General features: G+C 30.6%; 2 protein-coding genes and 1 long non-coding RNA gene across 4 annotated transcripts; 1 reads left to right on the top strand and 2 right to left on the bottom strand.

Annotated features, from left to right (window-relative positions):
- Positions 1–56: 56 nt before the first annotated feature.
- On the bottom strand, positions 57–1,734 carry LOC108774560 (uncharacterized). Its single transcript, XR_001940731.1, has 3 exons — positions 1,596–1,734; positions 646–806; positions 57–158 (listed from the first exon to the last, which is right to left on the bottom strand). It is a non-coding gene; the product is annotated as an uncharacterized LOC108774560 (long non-coding RNA).
- Positions 1,735–3,936: 2,202 nt separating this feature from the next.
- LOC108774541 (mini-chromosome maintenance complex-binding protein) lies at positions 3,937–9,230 on the top strand. 2 transcript variants are annotated; one of them, XM_018540678.1, is made up of 9 exons: positions 3,937–4,143; positions 5,267–5,541; positions 5,986–6,342; positions 6,423–6,748; positions 6,832–7,011; positions 7,073–7,316; positions 7,393–7,566; positions 7,680–7,870; positions 9,176–9,230. In XM_018540678.1, exons 1-8 carry the CDS (start codon positions 4,137–4,139, stop codon positions 7,866–7,868), a joined length of 1,752 nt encoding a protein of 583 aa, XP_018396180.1. In that variant the 5' UTR covers positions 3,937–4,136; the 3' UTR covers positions 7,869–7,870; positions 9,176–9,230. The 2 variants fall into 2 exon arrangements, with proteins under 2 accessions (XP_018396180.1, XP_018396179.1); XM_018540677.1 differs by lacking the exon at positions 9,176–9,230 and having other exon boundaries at positions 7,680–7,942.
- On the bottom strand, positions 9,059–18,719 carry LOC108774542 (UPF0605 protein CG18335). Its single transcript, XM_018540679.1, has 5 exons — positions 18,225–18,719; positions 12,801–12,876; positions 12,325–12,481; positions 9,687–9,911; positions 9,059–9,430 (listed from the first exon to the last, which is right to left on the bottom strand). The coding sequence occupies exons 1-5, from the start codon at positions 18,296–18,298 to the stop codon at positions 9,201–9,203; spliced, it is 762 nt and encodes a 253-aa protein (XP_018396181.1). The 5' UTR covers positions 18,299–18,719; the 3' UTR covers positions 9,059–9,200.
- Positions 18,720–25,836: the final 7,117 nt, after the last annotated feature.

Below are 25,836 nucleotides of genomic sequence, written 5' to 3'. Positions count from 1 at the left end.
ATTTTTTTACATACCTCAGTATTGATATACAATAAAGACGCCATAAAAGTTACCTGATTTTATTATATATTTAGAAAATTCCCAAAGGACTTCCTGTTTTTCAGGCCTTCATCCTGTCTATAGTCCTTAAATAAGTTTCCATTGCGTCTACTTGATTTCTGAAAAATAAGTTCACATTTGATATAATTATAGAATGATCATTATTTCTAACGCATTGTTTTATTTTTAAATCTTGTTTATTGTATATTTCATATTTTTGCAGTTTAATTATTGTTATACGTTATTAATATTTTAAATTGAACTTGTCAGTTTCGTGTTCACACAACGTTTATTTAAAATAGAAATAATTATAAAGATTCCACAGAAATATAAATGAAACAGACACTGAGCTAAACAGATGTTTTAAATTTCTTTACAGCTATTTTATTTTTCTATAGAAAAATTTGCTAAATCCCTGACTTTCCTTGACTCCTGACTTGTGGCAAAACCCTGATAATTATACATTTTTCAAAATTGTTTTCATAAAAAGAAACTTTCAAAATATTAAGGATTATTTCATTAATTATTACTTTTAATCATCGATATTATAAAATAACCTGATTGGACTAATTTTTTTATACATGCTAGCAAAATAAGCCTACTCACTGCAAGGTTATTCCATCGGCGTCCAATTATGCTTTTTTATGTCTCCCTCTCCTTTTCATGCACAAAGTGTCGAGCCAGCTTCTCTCTTCTCCTCCCATTACTTTGCGTAGACATTCGTTAGTTGAAGCAATCATTTTTTTAAATTAAATGCGCGTCCTTCTCTGCAATAAACGACAAATGTATAGGTTTAAGTTTCAATTTATAAATCACTAAATAATGACGCGTAGAGTTTAACTGAGATGGCAAAGAATCTTCGTTTTTGCGCGTCTAAAGCGACGCGACGTCAAGACGCTGCTACGCGAGCATAGTATCGCTATGTTTCTCACTCTTGGCGTCGCGCGTCGTGTTCATGCATTTTCCATATTTCGAGCATGAAACTTTTTCTCTAGGATGGAAAGTGAAAATTTTTATCATTGAAATTAATGGAGAAATTTTTTATTTTTCATTCTAAAGAAAAAGTCTTATGATCGATACCCAAATATATCTAATTAGCGATCATGTATTTTTTCTCTACAGCAGAAACGCGAAAAGTGAAATTTCAAACACCCTGTATAAAACTACGTATTATGACCGTATCGTGTGAACAAGCTCTTACGCAAACAATTATAGTATAAATACCGAATCTCTAGTTGCGTGATAAATATCGAAAAATTATTAAATCAAGTTTACCTATGTTTTAATTACCACATTTGCGCTGCCACTCTGCGTCATTCCCAATCCATTCCGGGAATGAAACGCGAATGTGATCGAAAAAAATGGCGTCGTTTTCCGCGTGCGACCAACTTCATATAACGTAATAAAAAGCGACGCGATCGCGATCATCACTTTATTTATCTTGATTTTCGCGCAAACGATTAAAAATATGTTCGAGAGTTCAAAGACTTGTTCTTAAAATATTTCTCGCGTCGCATGTTAAGATATTATAATGTAATATAATAATTATTAGTTACCTCGTTGGTAAATATTTCCGCGTCGTTCTCGTTGTTTTATTCTCTGCAAAGATGAGGATACATCAGGACGTTTCTGGAGATCAGGATACTTCCGAAGATATAAGTGGAGGATCAGGATGCTTCCGAAGATATAGTGCAGGATCAGGATATTTTCGAAGATAGCGCAGGATCGGTGTACTTCCGAAGATAGTGGAGATCAGAATTCTTGCGGAGATAGTGGAAATTCTTTCCAGAGGAAAGATTCCAGTGCGAAACAAGAGAGCGAAGAGCGAACTATTCCAACGCGATATGACAGGTGACGACAGGTTCAAACTCGTCCGCTGGCCGAAGCGCAAAAGTGTGAAACCGTGAATTACGCGATATTTATATGCTCCGATCAGACTCGAACCCCACCACTCGCAGTCAACCAATGAGCGCGATGTGGCTCGATTCTCTGCTACAAGCGCGTATTCAAGCGCTGGTTGGATCACCGCTAGCTTTCTATTGAAGTGTATAAAACGCGACGCGCAGAATTTTCAATAATTTTCAGATTTTGATGCTGTGTTATGTGTGGTTTTTGAGGACAGAGAAGCTGGCATATATTTAAAACGCAATTTTACGTTGATAATGCACTTTCTGAATATAGGTTAGAAACTACATTCGTATTTATGAAAATTAAATATCATTTCAAATAATTAAATGAATTCATATCGGCCTTTTCCCTGTTACCGTCGAAATCGTCCGTACGTCTGTTTTCGTTTTGAAAATTACGTCTCTTACATTTTTGACGTATTTTCTGCTATATGATTTCCCCCTGCCTTGATAGAATTAGAAAATCAATGTAGCTAAGTAGTTTTCTCAAACCAAAAATGAATGTACTGATAAGTGTATAAGCGATTTTGACGATAATAGGAAAATAGCCGGCATTGTCTCTCAGATTTTTCTGCTAATGTCAAGAAAGCTAAAATAATTCTTATGTCAACTTGCATCGCCAGATAAAACGCACTTGTTACAAAGCCTATCATTGTGACAAAATTGCTACTTACATATATCATTAACAAAGCTACCAAATATTTTATATTTAAACTTAAGGATTTGTCGGTTCGTTGAATAATAATGTGATGTCAATTGCTCGCTTATTGCCTTTATTCTTATTTTATTGCTGTTACAAGCTAGATAAGTTTTACTTGTTTCTTATATACGATATTGCAAGTGTAATCAATTGCAAGATAAAATTATTAAAGCAAGTTAAGTTACAAGAATTTTTATAGATATAGATGTTAACGAAGACGACCCAGAACTAAGGTTAAACTCATCCAGTTTTTCATCAGCTTTGTTGTTTTTCAGGTCCTATTGCATATACAGGAATTTGTTCCATTCATCAATTCTTGGATGAGCTAGATGCTGTAATGAACAAAAAATTAAGTACAATATAGCATAAATTATTGAGTACACAATTGTGCCAAATAAACAGTCAAGAAAAATTTTAAAGTATCATCATACGTACCTCGGTGACGTCATAGACCCATATTTTACCAGTATCATTTCCAACAAGTAACATGCCCGCTTGGCGATATTTTATTCAAAGCAGGACATCCGTCATCGCTGGCGGTACCTCTGTATCTTGATTCAGATTTCACAAATCTAATCTGCCCGAATCGTCAACAGCGCCGGATGTTTTGGAGACCAAGCAACGTCATAAACATAGTCGTCATTATGTTCAAAAGAGTAGAGCGGTTTGTTCTCTTTCAGGCTTCAAAGTTTGATAGTCCAGTCGAGGGAAGATATCAGGAATAGATGGGAGAAGTCTATATCGCCTGCACTGCATGTGCGTTAATACTAGTGACAGGTCCCTGATGATTTCATACATTTCTGTCAATCCAGCGCGGCTACCATGTCAACAGGCTATTCAACAAAATGTTAAAATGTTAATAATTTTTACTAATTATTTTTAACATTTTCACATACGTGGACAACTGCACTTACCTAAGTAAACAGTTCCGTCCTCACTTCCCATGACGAAATTATTAACAGTGCGAGAAGGCCAAACATATAGCAGCGATTGCTTTAGATTGCTTCATGTGCAATTCCAATATTTCTCTTGTGATTGTGACAGCATGTCCATCAGCATAATTTGCCGTCTGTCAAATTGTGTGCGATTTGTATTTCAACAACGTTCAAGCAGTATACTGGATGCTGCAAAATAATGTAATGATTTTTTAAAAGATCATGGACATAGGGAAGATTCAAACCAAAAATCGTGGACATTACCGACACGATCGTGGACTACATTGACTACATTGACTACATAGTTCAACTCTCAGGCTCTCTGTGGTTATGTTAAAAAAAAAAAAAGAGACTTTAGCGCTACCTGGAGCTGTCACAAAAGTCGCACGTCGCGAGTGAGGCTTTCTTATCTCATCTGCATGCATCTACGATTTGCCGCCAAATTTTTGCGCTTTGTTGTCTAATCGTGAACGAGAAGAACGAAAAATTTAATTTTGCGGAGACTTGTCAGCTTATCTCCATTACGTTTATATTGGAAGATAACACGTTTTCAAAATGACATGTATGTATAGCTACGTTTTACACGTGCATAAGTATTAATATGCTACTATTGAATTTTTTCGATCACATTTCTTGTCATATTTTTAGGCTAATTCTACAATGTGCTTTTTGTTTCTTGTTTCCTGCTGTTTGTCTTTTGCCTTCTTAATCAAAAAAGCAAGAGACAAACAGCATGAAACAGGAAACAAAAAGCACATTGTAGAATTAGCCTTAATGTTTTGAATAAAACAAATTATATTTATATACATTTTTTTTCAAAAGAAAAAGAAGGAACATAAAATATATACAAAATGTAACAAGTTTTATATACTGAAATATACAGAAAATTTTTTCATGATTGGTTAAAGAAATCTTTTATTGTGCTATGTTATAGATTTGTTTTTTTTTTTTAAACGTATTATGGAATTATCGGAATGGAATTATCTTGATCAGAATTATTCAATTATTCTCCCTAGATTTCTATTATGTTTTCTGGAAAAGTAGAATAATTCCAATTAGAGAATCCATTCCGACTTCTATGAAAAGTGTCCACGATTACACTATAATTTTCCTTTTCACTTTTGTCAATTTTCAAATTTATACCTGTTTTACTTTAAGTAATACAAACAGTATATATCATTTCAGTTATAAAAAAATAGACCTAATAATTGTTTTCTAACAAAAAACATGATGCAGTAACTGTATTTAATAGAGAAAGCAGTTTTGCAGTCATTGTAAAATTCTTAAAATAATTGATTTATATATTTAGATTCAGTGAAAAATTAAGAACAAGACAAATCATATTCACCAATATAAGATATATTGGTATAATATTAACCAATATAAGAGAATTTGACGGTTGCAAAGCTGCTTTCTCTGTTGAACATAATCAAATTATATTATTCTTACTGTTTGTCAATGTTGAACAGGAATTATTAGTTCCTATGTTACATTATGGATATAGACATGATGCTATAAATGCTCTAAAGTATTTTTAATTGCTCAATTTGTAAATTGATCATTGTCAATAAGTTCTTTCTTCTGATTGGTTTATCAAATGTTTCAAAGTATTTGTAACAAAATTTTAACCACAGCCTATATCTTTTGCTAGAAGACGTTATTAGAATAAAATTTCTTTATTTTAGCAGTTGAAGTAAGAGATTGGACACCTGAATACTATACCTCAAATCAGTCAAACTGTCAGGAAATTTTAGAAAATCCAGATATGCTAACAAAAATACCTTTATTAAATAATGTTCAATTGCATAACATCAAAGATAAAGAGTTGGTGAGATTCCGAGGGATGATTCAGGATATATACAATCCTGAGTATTATTTTAAGCAATACGAAGTGAAGAACACAGACACTGGAGAGAGTACTATTAGATGTGGAATGTATATGGATGCAGCTCGATGTCTGGTAAATTATTTCTGTTTTATTTTCCTTTGACACATATCTTTGTAGAACTATTTTATGTGACTCTGTAGAAATGTTGCATTATCTCTGCTCTTATATGAGCAATGGATATGAAGCAGAGTCTAGATTAAACAAATGTGCAGTTCAGGTGTGGGGTGCTATGAGAACAGCTTATCTCATGTATAAAACTGCATACATTGTTACTAAGATGTAGATTATTCGTAGATATAATAAGAATGTAATGCATTTTTATGGATTGGAGTATATTGTTTTCTAAGATATCAAATTGGACAGTAATGGTGATAAAGTTGAAGAAAGATTTTGATATGTTCAATTTTTTCTATCTAAGCATCAAAGCTAAGATAAGAAAAGTATAGTCCACCGTTAGTATATCAATTATATTTTTTATTCGCATAAGTAATTTATTACCTATTATTTTGGATACAGCCACACGAAGAAATTTTGTTATATTCCAAAAAAAATCAAAACTCTGAACGACAAACTTATATCATAATTTCTATACCTGGATTAAATGACTGGGCAAAGGAAGAGAGCATAAACATGCAGATACCTCATACAATGACACATAATGACAGTATAAATAAAAGGAATCTGGATGATAACGACTTAGAGGAAACGGATTGCTCAGAACCTGTTAAGAAAAAAGAGAAAGTCTCTGCAGATAATAATGATGTAGATATGACCGATGTTGAAGGCAGTGCAAAAGTTCGAAGTATGGTATCAGAAGATCACATATTGAACTTTCCGATTCCAATCGATGGTGGAAAAGCTTGTATAATAAAGGTAAATTGTATTATGTTTTTAAAGAACATATCCAATACATATTTTTTTCGGTTGATATTATCATAATGCATACTTTTTAGATTTACAACGAAACTGTCTTAAAATTGAACCAAGTTATAGATGTAATAGGATTTATATCGTTAGATCCATTATTAAGTACAATACAAAGTTCTGATGATGAGATGGACGATGCCGAAATACAAACTCACAATCCACCAGCTTCTTTAGTTCCTCGGTTACATGCAGTAAAAATAATCGAGCTTACAAAATCTAAAATTGTAAATGCTCCGGAAATTGTATCTAAAGTACAGATCATCAGAGGTGATTTGCATATAATATTGAGTCAGTTGCTGTTTGGAGATACTTTAGCTGCAGATTACTTGATATGCCACTTGCTTTCTACAGTGTATGCATTTTATTTTAATATGTTTATAGAGATATGCATACTTATAATACCTGTATTTGTCATTTTATATTTTATATTTGTAGATATATGAGGAGAGATTATTTTTGTCTCGGTGCATTTCCGCTAAATATAACGAATTTCCCAGCAAATAAACAGAAAATTTTTCCGAAGGAGTTTTATAACTTTTTAACATTATTTGTAAAGAAAAGCCACTTTTTGGAAATAACTTTGAGCAATTTGAATGAACTAGCTTTAATCCCGAAGTAAGTTCGTCTTATTGAATGCATGTAAGTTAGTGAATAAATTCGCATTATTTATTTTTAGGAAGGATTACGAATGTAATAGACTAACAAGTGGTATTCTCCAACTAAGCGATGATACGCACCTTGTATTAGACGAGACAGGCTTAACTTCTGGTACACTTACTGCAACTGGCAGGGAGAATTATAAAGCTCTCTCCGATCTACTTATGTTTCAAAAACTGAAATACGATTTCAAGTTTTATACAATAGATTACGAAACAGACATTCCAATTCTAATCTTTTCTGATGTAAAATCCTTTATTCCTGTAAGTATTTATTTACAGCATAAAAAAATATTATCTTTTTTCTGTGAATGTTAATTAGTTAAATGTTCATTTATAGTGTCCTACGCAAATTGTTTTAAATGTTGATGCAGACTCAGAAAATTTATATAGTCAAGTAACTGAAGCTGCACATCAGTATTTGAAAGACGATAATCGATTGGTTAATATTCGGCAATACATAGAAACCTTGAAGCATACAGAACATCTTAATTTTGACGAAGAAATGGCAAAAGTATATTATATTTTGATTTTCGACATAATATCTACATTTACTCAGTTTATTTTAATAGTTTTGTATTATATATATTTTACACACATGCACACATAAAATTTTATTATATTCAGATAATTCAAGACGATTTTGTGGAGATGCTCAATGCAAACAGAAATATAAATAAGGACAATCTACACTCACTGATGGTTTTCGCCAAAATGATGGCCTTATCATATGGACAAACGACACTAGATATAGACTGCTGGAAGAAAACTGTGCAGATGGAAATGGAAAGAATGAGTAGGCTGCCACAGCGCTGAAGGTAATCGTCGAACTCAGGAAAGAATCGTAATATTGAATGTACATCATATATGATACTAATACAAATATTTATTTCCCATGAATCTTTTATAAATATCTCATTAGTAATGTAAAAATTATATACTATTTTATATATATATATATATACATTTTTATATTGTTAATTACTATATAAAATAGGACGGAAGTTTAAGTTAAATTTGTATTTACATAGGCAAAGATTACATGGTTATACTTTAGCAAATAAACATTTACAATTAAATATCATTTGTTTTAGAATGTTGTTTAGCATGTACATCGGCTATAATCCATTTCGTAAATTCTAAAGTTTAGACATACGTCTTCCTTTATTTGAGCCGAAATGGAACTAGCATATATATATACATATAGTAATCATCTATATTCATTTCTTTGAAAATATTTCCCAGTAGAAATATTCCCAAAAATTGTATTCTTTCCTTGTTTTAAATGTGGAAACATCGTGTACATATGTACGTGGTGCATGTATGTGCAGAAATTTATTGAACATTGGAAGCTTAAAGCGTTTGGAGTAATTCACATATTTGTAAATTTTTTCTATCGTAGATATTTATTTCTATATGAACAAATATTAAGATAAATATGTTTAATAATTCTCTAAATCACAATCTAGCTTGTTTCTCGATTGTCATACTTCTCTTTGAAGACTAGTTGAGGAGAATTCCTTGATTTAAAAATCTTTATCTATTCAATATATTTCAATACATACACATCTTCAAAAATTAATAAACTTATTACTTCGCGCAGAAATACATTTCTATACTTTAATAATTATGCTATCTGTTTCTAAACTCACAAATAATCTATTGTAAATTATTTATGTTTAAAAATTAGGGAAGAGTAAAAGCTGTCAAGTATTATTCGTATAATTCAAAGTACTAAAAATAATCCTTATATATTTTGGAATGCTTTCATGATTCAAACATAAATAATTTTGCAACTAGATTATTGTTTAACATAATTATTTGTATTTATTCGTTCTTTTCGATACTGTAAAAAAAAAGTAATGTAAAAACGTTAAGTACAGCGAAGTCTGCATGGCAAAATTTCGGAAGTTATGTATTTGGAAATTTCTTGTATATTATACTTATAATACTTTCTAAATAGCAAGGTAACGTTTTAATAATATTAAAGACATTAAGACATTGTTAAGATGCCATTTGACGTTACCTTGTCACTTGGGTTGCTCTTTTCCTACATTTATTATTTTCTGTTTTTCTTCTTTCTAATGTCTTAACGCATTTTTATCTCATTTTGTATGCTGCAGTTAGAAACCATATTCCTGTATCATCTTATGCACGCGTGTGTCCCGTTTCGTCAAGGTACGCATTGTCAAGAACTCTCTCAACGGCGCTCATATCTTTAGTCCTACTGAGCCTTTCTTCACGTTCCCTTTGGACACGTTCTAATCCTTTTCTAGCGGCTTGGGCGTACCTCTTGGAAAGCGCGACTTCTCCCTTCGCTCCTGGAATATGGCCTGTATAACCAACAATCGGCGGTCTTTCTGGGGAGACATGATAATCTGCAACGATAACAATAATCATCAGTTCTTGGAACTTGGTGCCTTGCTTTCAGCTTTAATTGAAAATTAAAACTTAAATTTTTAAAAATAAATGTTCGTTAATTTTTTTATGTGTATCTAGTATCTTTTTAATTTATATTTTATATTTTAATATTTTGAAATAAACGGTTAAGTAATCTCTTTCTCGTATTGGAATAATATATCTATTGTATTACTATATTAAGTCGGAATAACAAATAATGCGAGTATGAAGTACCATAGGTCCTTCTGTCTTTGTCATGACCGTGATCGATCTCAATGTCCACATTGTCGGTTCTCGCTCGGGATAAAAGATTTCTCGGATCTGTCCGTTCAGCATGAGCCCTCATTGCATCTCGTTGCGCTCTCAGTTTCATTTGTGCCTCGTGCCATTCTTTGGCACCAGCTTCTACGGCTCTCATGAAGGATAGACCAAATCTGCTGTTGAAACCAGGAATATATCCTGTAATAAATATGAGAATAACGTTAAATACAAATACCTTCGTAGATGAATGTATTGTACAAGATATAAATACCTCGATTCTCTCTATTTTCATATTAATATTAACATTAAGATAAAAAATGTATTTCTTAAGACTGGTTGTTCCACCTTCGAATAAATTATGTGGTAATTTATTCAATATCTAAAAGAAAGGAGAGAGAGAGAGAGAGAGAAAAAGAGAGAGAGTGAGACGAAATTTACCGAAAGAGATAGAACAATCCAGTCTTAAAAAATTTCTGAGCTAATTTTGCAAATTAATTCTTAAGAAAAAGAGACTTTATATAGCAACATATGTACATTCAATTAGAATATCAAAGTATGAATTTATCATAAACATACATATAATTTTTTATATAGCTTTTATATAGATTAATTTTATTATTTTATAGTATCAAAGTATTATCAAAGACAATTGCAACTTCATTAATCCTAGGATCGAAATTGAAAATAAAAATTATTCGAATGTAGATAACGCTATATATTTTTTTGATAAATAAAGAAATTAAATTTGCCATAATTTTTATAATTTAATTAATCGCTCTTTATTAATAGCAGTAATAATATTTACGCGAAATTATTTCTGCGGCGCGCTTTGAATTTGAAATAAGGTAACAAAAAGATTGATGTATCGGTCGCTTATTAGTAATATATATATTTATCAATATCATAATACACAGGATTTTTACGCATTTAATGCTGCCTTTCGAGATTATATGTACAATATATTTTCAGGTTCATCTCAAAGCCTATTCTTTTTATTTATTGTAACTGAGCTTGTTCATCTCTTTTCTTTTTTTTCGTCAATGTAAGAGAAAAGAAAAAAACATGAACCGTGCAAGAACTTTAGTTAAAAACAACAGACCTATATAATTAGTCGTTAATTAACTTGCGCCATATCGTAAAAAGGTGAAATTAATTCAGAAGAATTAATTGGAGTAACGAAGATACATAATTGTTTTAAAAAAATATAGAGGCATAATGGATAATTTTTTAAGTAAGCATTTATATGTGTTTTCTTTACGCTAATTAATTCGTCTCATTATTCTGTTCATAAAAGTATCAAGGTATGCGAACAGACCTCGTATAACAAATGTTACGTTACTTTTAGTAGCTTTAATTGATGTCAACTGAGTTGTTCTAGCTCTACCTATGTTTATACTATACATATATGAATAATAATGTATTCGTTCATTATAATGTATCGCAATAAGATCGCTACAATGGGTCACGGTAATCTGCCTAAAAAGAATGCGATTACGTGCCCTTTGTGTCAACAGGTGCGGCGTCCCGCCACAGCGAATGGCGTGAATTTAGGCACGCGTCCCGCGAACGATCATGGCTTCGCATCATGGCTTCCGCGTCTCTCCTGTCGTAACGTAGTGAATAAGCGGAAAATTATAGAAAAATAATTGTGTCTTATTTTGGGAGTTCCATGCAGGGAAGGAGGAAGAAGCCTGGGGAACTTCTACTGCTGCGCATCGTACTGGTAAGCATTCGATTATCTTTTATGTGAGTTTCGAAACAATTAATTGGAGAAGAAAAATGTAACGTGCATGAAAATCTTTTTTCCTGATGATTAAGTACACTTAAAAATGCAAATTCGCATTAGAAATAAAAAAAGAAGATAATTACAATAAATATATTTTAAAGATATAGTTAGTTCTGTGCGCAATGCAATATGCAAACTACTAATTACAAGGATTTAGGTCGCTTAGCGCGATGCTCACTAATAGTAATCGCGTGCATTGAAGGTCGTATCGAAGCAATTCTACGTCGGTAGTTTGAAGCGATAAAATAATGATCTTAATCGGCGATTTCTATTTTGGATTGTTATTAGGCCATGGTTCTTTTGTAGCGGAGAAAGGTTTGATTAAGATCATTTACGTGTGTTCCAAATTTTCAAATTTTATGTATAATTAAATATTTTGAAAATTAAAATGCAAAATTTAATTTTTGCCGAAATATATATAAAGACTAAATGAGTTAAAAAAGAAAAGATTTTTATTTAAGTCTCTCTCTCTTTGTTATTTTACAAGCTTATAATTTCAGAACTTTTTGTAAATATAATCATAAAATATTGATAAATGCTTTGAAATGAAGCTTTTGCAATGTAAACAAAGAATAATAAATGAAGCTTTTGCAATGTAAACAAAGAATAAAAAAATTTTTTTTCTAATTTTATAATTCACTAAAGCTTTTATATTTCGACAAAAATTGAGTTTTGTACATTTTAATAATTATTAAAATATTCAATATCATTTGGTTAACATAAGAGAATATATAAAAAATTGACATCTCAACAATTTAACAATTATTTTTTTTAATTTACTTGCGATTAAAAGAATATCTGAAGGGTTGTCTTGTATAGTCTTACCGGTATATCCTAGAATGTACGGAGGTGCCTTGTACGATCCAGCTTCGTTAGACCAATCTCTTCTGATTTCTTTATCCTGAAGAGTTGGTAACTCGGCTTCCCTACCGGACTTTGGTCTATATGGTCCAGTCTTAAGAATTTTTTTTTCTAATAATTCCTGTGATATAAACACACAATAAAAAATTAAACTTTTAACTGTGCAACTTGATTACTCATAAGATTTTGCGCGAGCATTACACATTAATCTTATTTGTTTAAGTTTCTCTATAAGTAGAGAAGACAGGTTAGTTGTTGTACGAGGTAGACCGTCAAAATGTTCACCACTCAATCAATACATGGCAGAAAAATCTCTTTTTTAATTGTAGATTATTAATATAACAATTTTCTTTATTCAAGTTTTTCTATAAATAAATACATCTCTTATTTTGAAAATTTAATTTCTGCCTTTTTTTTTAAATTATATTTTCTCTTCTTACCTTCATTATCTCCTCCGTACTCGCTCCGAATCTCTTTCCAACACGAAACTTGAGGGTGGGACAATGACCCGTGTACCTAAAAGTACACGTAACTTGTAGTAGTAAAAGTAGCACAGCATAAATGTTAAAACATAATTAATTTAGATGTAATAACACTACTGCGTTCCACAAAACTCTTTTAAAGAAATCGAATTTTTCTTGAAGTAAGGAATCGCATTTTAGTACTATGATACATTGTTTCACTGTTGTGACACTTGACAGAGCATTACGACAAGTCAACTATATAATGTTTGATGCAAGATTTTTCGATCAATTTGCAGTCTACTTTTCCATGACCAAAATATGATAAAGAATAATAGTGGACGACAGTGTAGCGTGCAAAATTATGACCTATTACGTGAACATGTATAGCCATTTTTCTGTCTAGTGAAGCGTATCTAATACCTCACAATTAGATATCTTATGTGATATATGTATCTATGTACGTATATGTATATATATGGGGGGCTTCTTCGTTATATTCGAATCTATACTCGTAGTTATACTGTTACTTCCTACGACGGTGTAGAATACAATAAAATATGCATATTCCGGGAAAAAAAATGCGTACTTGCACGCGAGGTATACTTGCCTACTTGTAACTTCTGTATTAAGTACACCGTGAATAATTAAAATAGCATAATTCAGAAGAATCGAGATCAGTGAATCTTGAGATGAAAGACGTGGACTATACTGAGAAAAAACTCTTAATTAAATTAATTTAGTTTATTTTTCGTTGAAGAATGTATACGTTAAGTCAAATATATTATATATATATACACACACACACACACACACATATATATATATAATATATGTGTGTACTTGACTTAAAACTTAAACAAATACATCTAACGAAAAAATAAAGGTATTAATTTTTTTTTATAAAGATAATATTTTTCACAATAAATTTTATTTACAAATTTCTCTCTATCATATTAAGATCTCTCTAATAGATGCCTATTGAGTATCAAAAATTTAATTATATATTAAATATTATTTCAGCAGTTTATTAGCTGCATTTTTAAGTCTGATGACTATAAATATGATATATATGTATGTATATACATGTATAGTATATATATATATATATATATATATATATATACGTATATTAATTCACATTGAATTAGTTAAGCATTAAAAGATCTAGCTTCAACCGTTTTGGCCAGAATTTCCTGCTTCCTAATTGTTGAGTTTTAAATGTACAAGAAGATTCTTGTTGAAACAAAAAATTAAACTAAATTAATTTAGTCAAGTTGATAGATTTTTCTTAATATACAGCAGGATAATATACATATTGTAAAAAAACTAAAGTATATGTTTTCATTTTTTCATCACAAAACTCTTAGAAATATTTTACGAATTGATCTGAAATTTAAAATAACGTTTTCGATCAATTGCTCTGCAATTAACTTTTATTGGTTGACTGTAGACTGTATGGACATCATTTTAAATGCTTTTGAGAGAATGACACGATCATGGCCGATCCCTAAATAAAGTAATCACAGGACCATAAAAGCGGACTACCGGTGACCCAGTAAATGGAGCCTTCACTTTGTAGCGGTCACGGTGGGATAACCAGCTGAAGTCACTCCTATACGGTTGTCACGAGTCTCGACTGTTAAGATCTGCATAAATCGTATCTAGGTCGTTGAACCATCTTACCATGTCCATATCGCAAGATTAGTGTCAAGAAAGAGAAGTCCCTCGGTATCTAGCAGATCGTTTGAAATATTGTTATAGGGAAAGGATGATTTTGCTAAAATATCTAAAATTTAACTAAATACAAATCTGAAAATAATCTTGCTGAACCCTTCAAATCATTGGAATAGAATTGAATTCTCTTCAGTACATATCAAGAAGAACTCGATTCAACTATGATCTTACCTCACTTATCCATTCATGCTTTTATCGCGCGCAAAATAATTATAAAAACTGGTTGCTAGAATGTCAAAGCTTTTTACATTCTTGCTCATCATACTTGAGATTTCTATTTAATTATATTAATAGTCGAACAAAATTATTTTCAGATTTGTATCTAGTTAACTTTTTAGATACTTCAGCAAAATTGTTTTTTCCGCAGATTTCTTCGTATTTAAGTGTACAAATTTTACTTCTTTCTTTTTTGCATCTTCAATAAGTGTTTCTTCGAGAAAAGTTTTTTTCTATCTCTTTTATATGATCTAAAAATTACTAGTATTATTAATATTCTAAGGAAAGTTCAAGATTATACTATTAAAATCGAGATCGGTGCTTTTTAGACACTTTCTTTCCGTTTTAAGATGCAAGTGAAAACTAGATATTTTCACGAAAAAGAAGAGTTAAAAGTTCTCGATGACCAACTTGACCGCTATTGGTCATTTCTTGCTATTGATTTTTGTCGTAATGAGAAAGGTATAATAGCACAATTCTGAAGGAAACAGTTAATTGGGGCGTTTCTATTTTTCTCGGATAACACTTTTTCTCTCGGGCAACACTCGTCCGTCCGTTTCGATCCGCGTCTTTTCTCACTCGGATCGATATGCCGGAGCTAAGGTAGATCATGATAAATAGTTAGTTCGAGGTGATTTGCCATACGGAAGGGTAGTCTGCGCGTGATATAGCTTTATCGTGGGGATGTAGGGGTGTAAATTGGCATGGTACCAACCGCGGTACCACCGCTTTCGAGGTCAATACTTTGAGTATGCACGCTTCCGGTGGGTCATCCGGTGATCTAGTTCGAATGTAATGTATAATCTGGAAATCGAGACACATATGTTACTCCGATTTTCTTGTCCGTGCGATCGATAAATATTGCGAATGTATAATAGATTTTGGTGCAATATACGTATATACATTATAAAAGAGGCCGCTTTACTGCAATTGATTTTTCGCGTATCATCATATGTATATTAATAGGTATTCAGAATCCTAATTATATCGATTACGTTGAATATCAAAGATTATATTAAGATACATCTGCATAAAACAAAATCTTATTTTAAGTTTCACATATCAATCTTCATAATATAATATTTAATATATTCTATAAAGACTTTTGCACTATTAATATTTTATAAAAATTTTAAATACATTGACTGATAACATCTTTGGAACATTTAATTTTTGAAAATCATAAAATATTGCTCTCTTTTTCTAATTAAGAAATTCTAAACTTCCTTTTTATTCATCATGATTTCAGAAGTTTGTCGTAATTTTGATTATTGATATTTTATACTCTCTAATTAATTGTTTCCAAATTTGTAAATTGATTAGTTTATAAAAATTAATTAAATAAATAATAATAATAAATACTTTGCAATCATTTGAATTATATTATATATTATTCTTATATTTATTTTTAAGTTTTAAGATACTATATCATGTAATTTCCAAATTTTAAATTGTTTAAAAATGTTCTATTATACTACATATAATATTATAGATATAAGCAGATGCCATCAATGACTTAAATATATAATAATACCGTTTTTCTGCGGTTTCTATTCTATTGAAGATCGAATCGTTTAGAATTAGATCGTTTACAATAGTACACGAAAAAAATTTAGATTTGATCTCTACAGAACAGACTGATTTCATTGAAGAGCCTTCGATTGGATGTGGTTTCCTTGAGGAATCAATTTCACGCTTTCTGTGTTTTTCTCAAGTTTATAAAGACACTAAATGTACTATTTAGGTTGTCACTCATTTAAGTATTATTCTAATAAATATAATTTTTAATGCTATCAATACGAAATATACCTCAGAAAATATTTTACGTAAAATAAAACAAATTTTGGATTTGAAAGCACAATCAAATAAATACAGAAAAAAAAGAGAAAGAAAATTGTGACAAATTAAAATTTTGCAATAAATTAAAAATAAAATTCTAAATTTTTTAATTAGGAATAATTATAAACATCACTAATTGATATTTATTTAATTGCTTCCGTTAATTACGTGCATTTATTTATACTGCCGCTAATAAACACGGAGATTTTTTCTGAATTTGGAATTTTATTGAACTTAATGCTCAAGTACTTATCGTGATAAAGTGTTACACCTAATTGTATAGCTGCTTATTCACAAATAAATAACGTGTATGTGTGCAGCTATTAAATATTCTCTCCTTACATTTTATATCCGTTCCTTAATATGAATGTGTTGCAAGTACAGAGTTATGATACCGTTACTATGCGCATAAAAACTATAATTGGAAGATTTAAACTTTCTTTAAAGAAGTAATGATATTAATACCGTGGTGCATTAATTCACGTGATTAACAGAGTTATTGCTATTGCACATACACAGAGAGATATATATATAATACAATTTTTGAGATTTAATTATTATCACCGTCCGTTTACGTGTTTAATAACATTAAAAATCAAGAGATTTATACATTATTCATTATTATTTATATTACAACTGTATGAAATTTTTCTCTTGGGAAGCGTATCATCTCGCAATTTTCATCACGTTTGTAATAATAAATAAATGAATATTTAGATATTTGTATATTTTTGGAATAATTTTCTAGTATAAGTAAAATTATGTACATACATTTGCATGAGAAATAGGACAGTTTTTATATATACGACACTCGCATTTATAATTGAAAATATAGAACGAGCGTAAAAATGGAAAAGATACGAGAAAGTTGATGCTCGCTTATACATCGAGTAGATTTTTTTTACTTGTTATCGAATAAATTTGTGAATGATCAATGAAAAGTTGTGCATCTCGCGTACAATATCCATTTAATTACGAACAGTTGTTTGACGTTATGCATCTGTATGTCTTACGCAATGCTAACGAGACATTTAGAACTTGTCATAACGAAGCTGTAAATTCAATTAGATTCTTGTAATAGTTAAACTAATTATAGTGATAAAGTTTTTGTCATTAAAAACGCTGTTGCATTTTATTAATTTCTTGTTCTTAATAGATATTAAGCGATTCGTTACTTTCTAAATTCTTTTGCTTTCATATTGGATTAAAATATCTCAACAATATAACTTGCAATCGCTGAATTTATCGAAAGTATTTTAATATTTTCAATACGAATATATACAAAAATTACTTCAATTTTTTAATATTTCAATAATTCAGTATGAGATACAATAAGACATAACACTGAGAGAAAAAAAATCTTGAAGAAAACTGATTGCGCAGTTATACAATTGTATAATTTAATATAATTGTTTTGATAGCGCTATGAATATAATAATAATAATAATAATAATACATGCATTAAATCAGTAGGTCTTTAACAGTTCTGTAATAAACGTAAACAAGATGTGGGAGGAATTGATGAACACAAGAGAAGTTTGTATCGCGAATTAATCATAGATTGAAAACAGTGACCGGAGCATTTAATTGATTATTGACAGATGCACTTACCCGGGTAAATGAGCGCCATAACTCTGCCTGAAGAATTGCTTCCTCTGCTCCTCGCACATCGCGTCGAATACCATTTTTTCTATGGATCCTTATCACGTGTAGTCGTAAATAGAATGAGTCACAACGCGACGACGCTCGACGAGATTGTGGTTCCGAGATTTCCTCTCTTCATGTTTTTCTCCTGTTTTTCTTCCGTGATTGAATACGGGTTTCTACCGGAGCATAGTACCTTCTTTTTATCGTCTACAATATTCTTCTTATCCTATATGTTCACCGTACACGGCGAAAATCCCCTCGTCATCCGTTCTTCATTCGCTCGATCGTTTGCAATTTGCGACGGTCGATCACCATCGAGGAACGCACCCGTCGTCAATTAGTATCGATCCGAAATCTTCCGTCTGTGCCGCAGCTGGAATCGCTATCCGAACGATCGTTAAGACTGTATTAGGGGGATCGTGAACCGTTCCGTCGAGCATTGCGCGACCGCGCTGAGGATGATCGTCGACTGGAAGCGATCGGGCCGTCCGCCGCTCGATCCACGGTCGGCCGGAAGGGATCGATCGAGGATCGCGTCGGCTCCGACGGCGATCGCGCGAACCGTTGCACACGCGGCCGGCGCGTCAGTGAAACAATACTGTATATAGCCGAGCCGGAGATACATAGTGCTGCGAACCGTGTCCTACTAAAGACGCCCCTCCATTTCAGCGCACCGCCCTTTAAAGGGTTCGACACACCATCGGAGCCGTGTCAGCGCATATCCGCGTACCGCTCAATCGTGCAGAACGCCGCGGCTTTGGTACACGGTGATTGTCGGATTCACCCTCGGATTCATCCTTAAACGCATTATCGGTCATTGACCCTTGGCTATGCCTCGAGTCGGCGCGCGCGATAGTTTAGGATACACTATTAAATTCGTAGTGTCAAATTATATCCAATTTGATTTTTAATTTTATTTATATAGACTCGCTCCTATTCTATTAATTTAATTCTATCAATTTAACTAAAACAATGCATTTAAACAATTTTATTTAAAAAATATTTTTAATTTGATTAAAAAATTTAGTTTATTTTCGAAAGTAACCACGGAAATGGATTGACTTACATTTTGACATATATAAAAGCTAAAAATAACAGAATATGTTAGTTAAGGAAAAGAATTAGTTTATCACATTGCTTCTTTCATATTCAAAGATATTGTAACAGAGTTTGACCATAAAAAAAATTCTTATTTTGACTTTCGTAACATTAAAATACAATATTTTGAGATTATCTTGACTTGATATAGGCTTCATGTAGGATTTTGACAAAATATTGTATTTTAATGTTACGAAAGTCAAAATAAAGATTTTTTGTTTGAATTTTTATTGATGTTAAAAATAAAAAAAAAGACATTTTGATTTTTTGTTGATTCTGTTTCTTGAGTATGAAAGATATATTTCCTCACTCTACTAACTTATACTATTTCACTCTATAATCTTATGCAAATTAGGTAAGTGAAATATATAGTATATGTATTATACAAAGAAATAATATACATATATCTCTCTTTCTCTCTCACAGAATTTTGACGAAATCGCTTGTGGCCAGACTATTATAGGTTTTCCAGTTTAGAATAACTGCTTCATGTTATAGTGTCTTCCGTTTAGGATAATACCACGATGATACGTCTCTCGATTTTTATACATTTGAAGACCAATGGTCTTGCAGCGCGCGATAAGTGTTTTTTTTTTTATAACATTAGTAGTAAACGAGTTGTATAAAAACACAAACATTAGATGCAGTCTTTGACTGTTGCCTTCTTATTTGCTGTAGTGATTTAAGTATATGTATTACATTAATAGCGACCCTGTACTCATTTTTTTTTTTCTGTACTTACTCGATGTAACAATTTACAGTAACTGCATACATACATGATTTTATACGCTCAATGAGAAAAATAAATAGAAAACTTTTATATCTCTTTCTACCAATGTAGATTAATTGATTAATCTCTGTTTAACTTACCTTTGTCTTTTTCTAAATCTAAAGATTAGAAAAGGATAAAGAATAAGTTAAATCAAGATTAAAATTAAGAAAAATTAAATTTAAAAGAAAGATCTTCAAGATTACCCAGTAAATATCAACTAAAACATAATATCAGTGTTATAATTTTACTCAATAAAAAATTATCGCTTATAATATTGATTTTTAATTCAGTAAATACCAATTAAAAATAACATAACACATGTGTATGTAACAGTAATGAGCTTTCTATAATACGCTATTATCTAAGTTTTAAGTCTTAAATCGTAAAAAAGACATTAACCAATTACAATCGAATGTGGGAAGAATAATCGATTATTATGGTTGGTCAATTTCTTATAACTTAAGACTTAAAGCTTGTGTCATGATTTGTAAAAAGTTCATAATACGTAACAATAGATAATTATATTATCATATGTGACATAATATTGATGTTATGTTAGATTTAGTTGTAATATTTATTGAGCTATAAATTAATTATAAATAATATTATAAGTGGTAATTTTGTTATGTATGTGAATTATATATTTTTAATATTGAATACAGAGTACGATAATTTATATATTACAATTAATAGTGTTCATTAAATTTATTTTACTTACTAGAAAAATGAGGACAGTGGAGACATGTTGTTTAATTTTTTTGTACAAATCCGTCATCTCTACTCTCTCTCTCTCTCTCTCGTATTTATTATTTATTCTGTCAGTAGAATGATGAGTATTCCTTAGTTTGCTAAAAAGCTGTAGACGCTTCTTCGTTCCTTTTACGTTTCATTGGTAACTAGGGGACACTTAAGTAGCAAACGGGACGGTCTCCAGAGTAACTCCAGCGAAAAATCGATACAAGGGGTTGAATGCATCACTCATTCTCCTCACGAAAGCCGTCTCGAGCGAATATAAGCATCGTTAGACAGTCTGATTTTTATAAGTCTCACGATATGGTTTCGTAATACTGTACGATGTGCCGCATCTAAGAATAAAACATCGAAAAATGATCAAAATAAAATATCTGAACAAATAATATCTATGATGCAGGCAAAATAATTATTTTGATTTATTAAAAATATATCATGTGTTTTGAAAAAACTCATAACTCTCGATATGCTTTATGATAAAGAACAATTAATACACACGATTGGATCCATTTGTGTTCTGTGAACTTTATTTCTTTGACATATTAGGAGCCTAGTTAAAAACAGTGGTCTCTATTCCTTTTTCTTTTAATATATACTTTTTAATGATGTTAAAGAGATCTAGAAATCTTAATTGTTGTATACTTGCACACAAAATTAATAAAAATTAATTGGTATGAACCCATTTTGTACTAATTAGAAAATTATCATATGTATTGACACATTGAAGAAAGTTTAGCGTTAGAATATAAAACATATTTTCAGTATCATGTGGTAGTTTTAAGCGAGAGAAAATACATTAAAATTAATTATATTTTAGTTTTGCATTAATAATAAACCGCAAGAAATATAATATTTCTTTACGGAGATGCAGGTCAGAAACGTTTAACTTCTTAATTACTATGTTTTATGTAACTTGAATCATATCACTGAAAATTGTACATACATAATAATACACGTAATATATTATATTTAAGAGGAGTCAAAGAGATAAAAAATTTTTCGATAAATTTTCAAACCTCTGTTATAATTTAATAATTATATAATACATCAATTTGTCAACGTCAATTTTTTTTATTAGATTCAATTAAATTTGTCATATTTGATTCTATCGATGATCAATAACATAGATTTCATTATTTGACGTTGATAATATCATTGTGAATTGATAATACTTGACTGGACTAAGCAATGTTTCAATTATCATCTGTTGGCAATTGTGACTTCTTAACACAAACATTCATTTAACAATAAGCCTATTCTTATTTTTTATCAATAAATATTTTGATGTTTGAAATTTTCTACTTTTTACAAATATATATATTGCACCATAAATAAAATTGCGAAGCAATCTAACGGGTTTCATGAATGGCTTTTGTCTTGCGTTCATAATACTGACGTGACGCAGCACATAGATATGAAGAAAAAAAAGTATTTTTTAAAACGTAGATTATTCAGAAACGCGTCTGTGAATAGTATTACGGCCATTGTTTTCGTATGTTTTTTTATGGAATGTGTACACTGTAAATCATAGTCGCCAATGCTTGGAGAAGTGTAGGTAGAATGTATTGATTTCCGATTTCTGTTACACGTATATTGTTAGAGGATAATATTTCAGCAAGTTCGAGTCGTTTGTAAAACTATTTCCGACGTACAATAAAATAATACACGTCCAACTGTTACATTGAACGTGATTTTAATCGCTTCTTGTACGGCGAGATAGGCGCGCAAAACCACAAAATCCGCAAAATTCCTTTCGTACTTATTAATTATTGTGCGATAAGACGCGAATTTGTTAAACTATATTTTTCTAAAGATTTAAAAGTATATGAACACGAGAAAATAATATTTTCTCATTTATTAAATTTGTGTTAACTTAATTATCATGGGAACAATTCCGAGAGATGTACTGTTAGTTGTTAGTGCGAAGTTTGTTACCGTCAGAACATATATTTATCTAGCGTTACAATTAATAATTAATGTGCTGATGCTCGCAGTTGCTGAAAGTTTCGTTCATTAAACTAGCGAAATTAATTTCGTCAGCGGTTTGCAAGACGTTAATTAATAGGTAATATTATAGTATTGTTACAATACTCAAATACTTCGTCGTTAATATTACAAATGTTTTTCGTTACTCGGAAGTTTACGTAAAGTGATAATTATTTTTCTTGCACAATGCTTATTAGAACATTGATAATATGATTTGATGAAATTTATAATGAGAAATTTGTACATTATTTTAAACGTTATTAATTTACATTACGATATGAATCAAGACTTAATAAAAATACAGAACAAGTATGTCATTTTGTTATAATTACGCAAAAATCAATGTATTTCACATTCATAAATATTTAAAAGTAGAGTACACCTCTTATATAAATTTAATATCGAGAGTAATCAATTCTTTATTTTGAGATTAAAAGCACACTGTTGTTCAAAATAAATAATTTGTAGTATATATTAACTTGGCTTTTAATACTTAAAATGAGTAATTTGCAGTAAAATTGGATTTCTGAAAGGACGATAAAACAGTGAATCCCTGCTCGCCTCTCGGTTTGTTCAAGGTCGATCCTGAGTAGATACGCATTTTCCCACTGGTGGAGGGTCAAGGACAAATTAATGGGGATTGATAACGATCTCCTTCCAACGTATATCCAACTTTTTATAACTCGTATCCCTTGTCTCGACAGGCATAAATGTAATACTGGCCGATTTATTACTGAAAGATAGTAATTAATTATTTATTTGAAATATTAAAAATACTATTTAACAGTAGTCTTTTAATATTTAAAATAAGTAGATAATTATGCTGTCTTTTAATATTGGCCAGTATTAGACTTCTGTAAATGTATTCATAGAACCATATAGATATTTAAATAAATATATTGCGAGCTATTCTAAATTGTATAGTCTGAGCATGTATAGTATTACATAACCCTCTCGCGTGTTTGCGCTGTGAGTTCTTTTCGCTATGCATACCAAGAAAAAGATTATTTTTCCTGTTTATGAACAAGAGATCATTTTCTATTGTATGTTCATATTATATGGAGAATTCGTTTAAAAGATTAAATCGTAAATTCAAAACATGCTGCATTAAAATCTAACTTCAAATTTTAAGTTGGAAAACTGTCGCGTATTTTACGAGATTATTAAATTACTAAATTATTTTTAATACTTCAAGCGCGTTGCTTCAACCGCAGAATTCTTGTTCTTACCTGTTCGTCATCTAACCCATTTTGTCGATAATTATGTCAATGTTGCTTTTCTGTACTATCAAATAAAAAAAAATACTTTACGTCTATATCCTAAATTTCGTGTTCATTAAAGTATAACATATTATTGCAATGTACAGCTTTAATTATGTTACTGATTTCACACATATGCTTTATAATAAAACATACTTTAATTCTTCTCAATTTTTATGAATATTTGTGGTTTTGCTGAATATTTTGTTTTAGAGGATAAAATGTCTTCTTCTCTTTCTTCCCTTTAGATACTTTGTTTTGAAATATTAATAGTTAATACATATACACCTTTTATCTTCCATTTTCATCTGCGTTTCTGAAATGACTTTGTTGAGCTTTTGACTGCGATATTTTATTTATCATTAATATAGAATTTCACAATGAAGCTATTTTTCCAAGCATAATATGAAAGTTTGTTTGTGGCTGTATTTGACATCAAAAGTTAAAACAGTTTATCAACTGTATTACGCTTTAGCGGTACAAATATAGCTTTTAATAATGTATTTTTGCTTTATCTACCATTTCTACAGAGGAAATATAAACATAATAAAGTAATACCTTTACAGTGCTTCACTCAGCATGCATTTAGTAAAGCTATGTCGAGGTATATATAAATATTAATTTATTTCAAATTTGTTGTCTTACGTTTGCATAAATGATTATTTCCGCATCAAATAAAAAAACTTTAATATATAAAAAAATTTATTATATAAAAAAGCTATTACACGTAAAAAAAATTTTAACGTAATCATAACTCTAAGAATATCAATCATAGTTGAGCGTTTTAAGACGCAAGACCAAAATTTTTTAATACGATTAGTTTTGCCCTTCGTTTTTCTCATTGAATATAACTGTATAAACCAATCGTATTAACACAGGTGCAATAATCCTTAAGCCGTAAGAAATGTCGACGTGGGAAGAATAATCGACTATGATTGTGGTCCATTTCTTAAATCATTCATAGTCGGTTCTTATATTTAAGATTATAAGATCATAAGTCTTAAGATGTCATGAACCAATCACAGAGCCGTATTAGTATCTTAAGATATTACTTGAGGTAGTCTTGAAATAAGACCGATTATGAATGGCTTACCACTTTTATTGTGTTTCGGGACTTTACCCGTTTCTACCCCCCAATATATCCAATTCAATTAATTCTTCATTTTATTCTAGTTCTAAGAATTACAAGATGAAGAATAAGTTGAAATGAGATTGAAGTTAACTTTCATTAGTTAATTGTTAGAAATGGACATAAGTTTTTCCATGTGCCATAACCTTTATAAGGTGATCATAAAGTCGTCTATTTTATCGACTAAATGCGATTATTCCTCTTCTAAGTATTTTTTTAATCGCCTGGTGTCGATTCGTCATAATATTTGTTTTAGATACAATAACAAGCTTTATGCTTTGTTCATATAAAACAGTTTTAATTTGGACTTACAGATATTATATGAACAAACAATATTGAGTTTTTAGTATTAAAAATTTAAATATCTAATATAAAATATTGATAGCTGAGAAAATTTGTGGGTATGTCGCGTGCAAAATATTCATGCAATGTGTAGTGATATGATGACACGCAAATCATATACATACGTGTAAAGTCCTATAATTAAATCAGTAAACAACAATCACGTCGAAGACGTTGAAGTTCAGTTTTCACTCAAGATCCCTTCGAGGAAGCGACATTGCTCGCTGAAAGCTCAAGACA

Source organism: Cyphomyrmex costatus, unplaced genomic scaffold (genome assembly GCF_001594065.2).
Source record: "Cyphomyrmex costatus isolate MS0001 unplaced genomic scaffold, Ccosl1.0 scaffold26, whole genome shotgun sequence".
NCBI lineage: Eukaryota > Metazoa > Arthropoda > Insecta > Hymenoptera > Formicidae > Cyphomyrmex > Cyphomyrmex costatus.
This window is presented reverse-complemented; position numbering and strand designations above follow the sequence as displayed.

Excerpts from the sequence above, each read along its gene's own strand:
- LOC108774541 (XM_018540678.1), top strand. Across the intron at positions 6,343-6,422 it reads GAAAAGCTTGTATAATAAAG|ATTTACAACGAAACTGTCTT; the intron begins GTAAATTGTATT and ends CATACTTTTTAG. Across the intron at positions 7,567-7,679 it reads TTGACGAAGAAATGGCAAAA|ATAATTCAAGACGATTTTGT; the intron begins GTATATTATATT and ends TATTATATTCAG.
- LOC108774542 (XM_018540679.1), bottom strand. The coding sequence starts at position 18,298 with ATGGTATTCGACGCGATGTGCGAGGAGCAGAGGAAGCAATTCTTCAGG. Across the intron at positions 12,877-18,224 it reads TATGGCGCTCATTTACCCGG|GTACACGGGTCATTGTCCCA; the intron begins GTAAGTGCATCT and ends GTGTACTTTTAG. Across the intron at positions 9,431-9,686 it reads CAAAGACAGAAGGACCTATG|ATTATCATGTCTCCCCAGAA; the intron begins GTACTTCATACT and ends TTATCGTTGCAG.